General features: G+C 55.1%; 1 protein-coding gene across 1 annotated transcript in view; it reads right to left on the reverse strand.

Moving 5' to 3' along the window:
- FDPS (farnesyl diphosphate synthase) overlaps window positions 1-1,703 on the reverse strand; it is a 1,848-nt gene extending 145 nt beyond the window's left edge. The window contains exons 1-7 of the mRNA XM_010297277.1: window positions 1,629-1,703; window positions 1,418-1,540; window positions 1,090-1,178; window positions 761-833; window positions 544-621; window positions 335-469; window positions 1-59 (exon numbers count right to left, since the gene is read on the reverse strand). The exon at window positions 1-59 is cut by the window's left edge and continues 145 nt beyond it. Coding sequence (XP_010295579.1) covers window positions 1-59; window positions 335-469; window positions 544-621; window positions 761-833; window positions 1,090-1,178; window positions 1,418-1,540; window positions 1,629-1,676 — 605 coding nt within the window. The 5' untranslated portion in view covers window positions 1,677-1,703. The remainder of the gene's footprint in view (window positions 60-334; window positions 470-543; window positions 622-760; window positions 834-1,089; window positions 1,179-1,417; window positions 1,541-1,628) is intronic.
- Between the last annotated feature and the right edge of the window lie 73 nt (window positions 1,704-1,776).

A 1,776-nucleotide genomic window follows, 5' to 3' on the forward strand; every position in this document is an offset into this window, starting at 1 on the left:
GTCTCATAGAGCTCCTTCACCTTTGCCACCTTCTCAGGCTCCTTACAGCCATAGTTCTCCTGAGAAAACACCAGAACAAGTCAGGTTGAGGTCCAGCTTACAGCCACTGCCGTAGCTGCTTGTTCAAAGTGTGGCAGGAGTCACCTCTTGTTCTCCCTGCTGCCATCTTATACTACTCACACCAACCAACCCTTCTCCCAGCCAGGTAGCAGCACAGTGCTTGGCTTTTGAGGTGTGTATTATGGCACTACACTCCCTCTACACCACGTCCTCAGGGAGTACACACCACCTCTCCCCCATCTTCAGGGGGTTTCTGTCAGCCTGGTGGCATTACCTCCAGGATCTGCCTCTGGTCTGGCGTGACCCGACGCAGACACTCCACCACCAGCCAGCTGCACTTATTGTCCTCGATATCAGTGCCAACCTTCCCCGTCAGCTTCGGGTCCCCAAAGCAGTCCAGGTAATCATCCTGCAAAGAGAGAAAAATGTCAGTGCCACAACCAGTGCCTTACAAGCACTGAGGGACAGGGAGCTACCTCCTACCTGGATCTGAAAGAATTCGCCCATCTCCAGCAAGATCGCTTTGGCGTTGTCATGTTCCTCCTTACTGTCAATACCAGTCTAACGGGAAAAAAAGGAATAAAGCCTTCCAGTACCTGCCTTCCAGCCTCCCTTCTCCCATTTTCCAAACCCTCTGCCCTCCTTGACAGCCTCATACCGAGGGTTAGGCCCCTCGTAAGATCGTTTCCATAAAACTCACCATGTACATGGCAGCAGCCACAGGCAGGGAGAAGGAGGAGAATGCTGTCTTGTACTTAACAATCGCCTTATACCTGCAGCAGAGGAACCACGCTCAGTACAAAGCCCAGGCCTTCCTCTCCCACCAGGGCCAGCAGGAGAAAAACGGCACCTCCCTCAAAACCAGTCCCCAAGCTCTGACAGTGCAAGCAAGACTCGCTTCCCAAAGCCTGGTAGGTGAAAGCAGCATTTCAGCAAGCCAGTTGCCTCTCTTACCCAGTCTGGAAAGGACTGCAAGCAAAGCCACCCTCCCACAACAGAGCTGGCCTCTGTCCCCTTCCATCTCTTTACCTCTGCTCACTGAAGCGATTCAAATCCACCTGTGAAACAGGAGCAGTGATGAGGTCCAGCACCTGCCCAAGCTCAGTCTGGTAGGCAGTCTGAAGAGGAAAGAAAGCATTTGCTCACACAGTCCCCCAAGAAAGTTCCCACAGCACAGTGAAAACCCCAAACCCAAGCCCCGTTTCAGCTCCTCTCCAAGTCTGAAGGAAGGGTGTGTGTCTGGCAGAACTCTCAGGAACTCAGAGGACAGTCTGAGATCCACACGCTGTCAAACATCCAGAAAGGGCCCAGACCCAACGATAAACCAAGGGGAGGGGGATGCAGGGGCCAGGCTCACCTGCAAGAAGAGCTCCAGCAGGTGCAGGTAGTAGGGGCATCCCCCACAGTATTTCTTCAGCAGCCTGTAGACAGATGACTCAAGGAGGAAGGCATCATTGATGGCATCCAGACCGACCCCCTCCTGCACCAGGAGGGCAAGGAGGTGTCACAAAGCACACTGACCCCGCAAGACCCCCCCACTCCCTCAGCCACCTCCTCAGTGCTCTCACCTTCTTGTACCAGCAGAGCTGCCCCCGGCGGGTGAAGGACCCGTCCATGATGTCATCAGCCACCAGGAAAAAGGCCTGAAACTGCGAGAAGCTGGGTTAGGGTACGAGGGGCGCCCCACGGGGCCGCCGGACGTCCCCCGATCCCCAG

Source organism: Phaethon lepturus, unplaced genomic scaffold, assembly GCF_000687285.1.
Source record: "Phaethon lepturus isolate BGI_N335 unplaced genomic scaffold, ASM68728v1 scaffold21921, whole genome shotgun sequence".
Lineage (NCBI taxonomy): Eukaryota > Metazoa > Chordata > Aves > Phaethontiformes > Phaethontidae > Phaethon > Phaethon lepturus.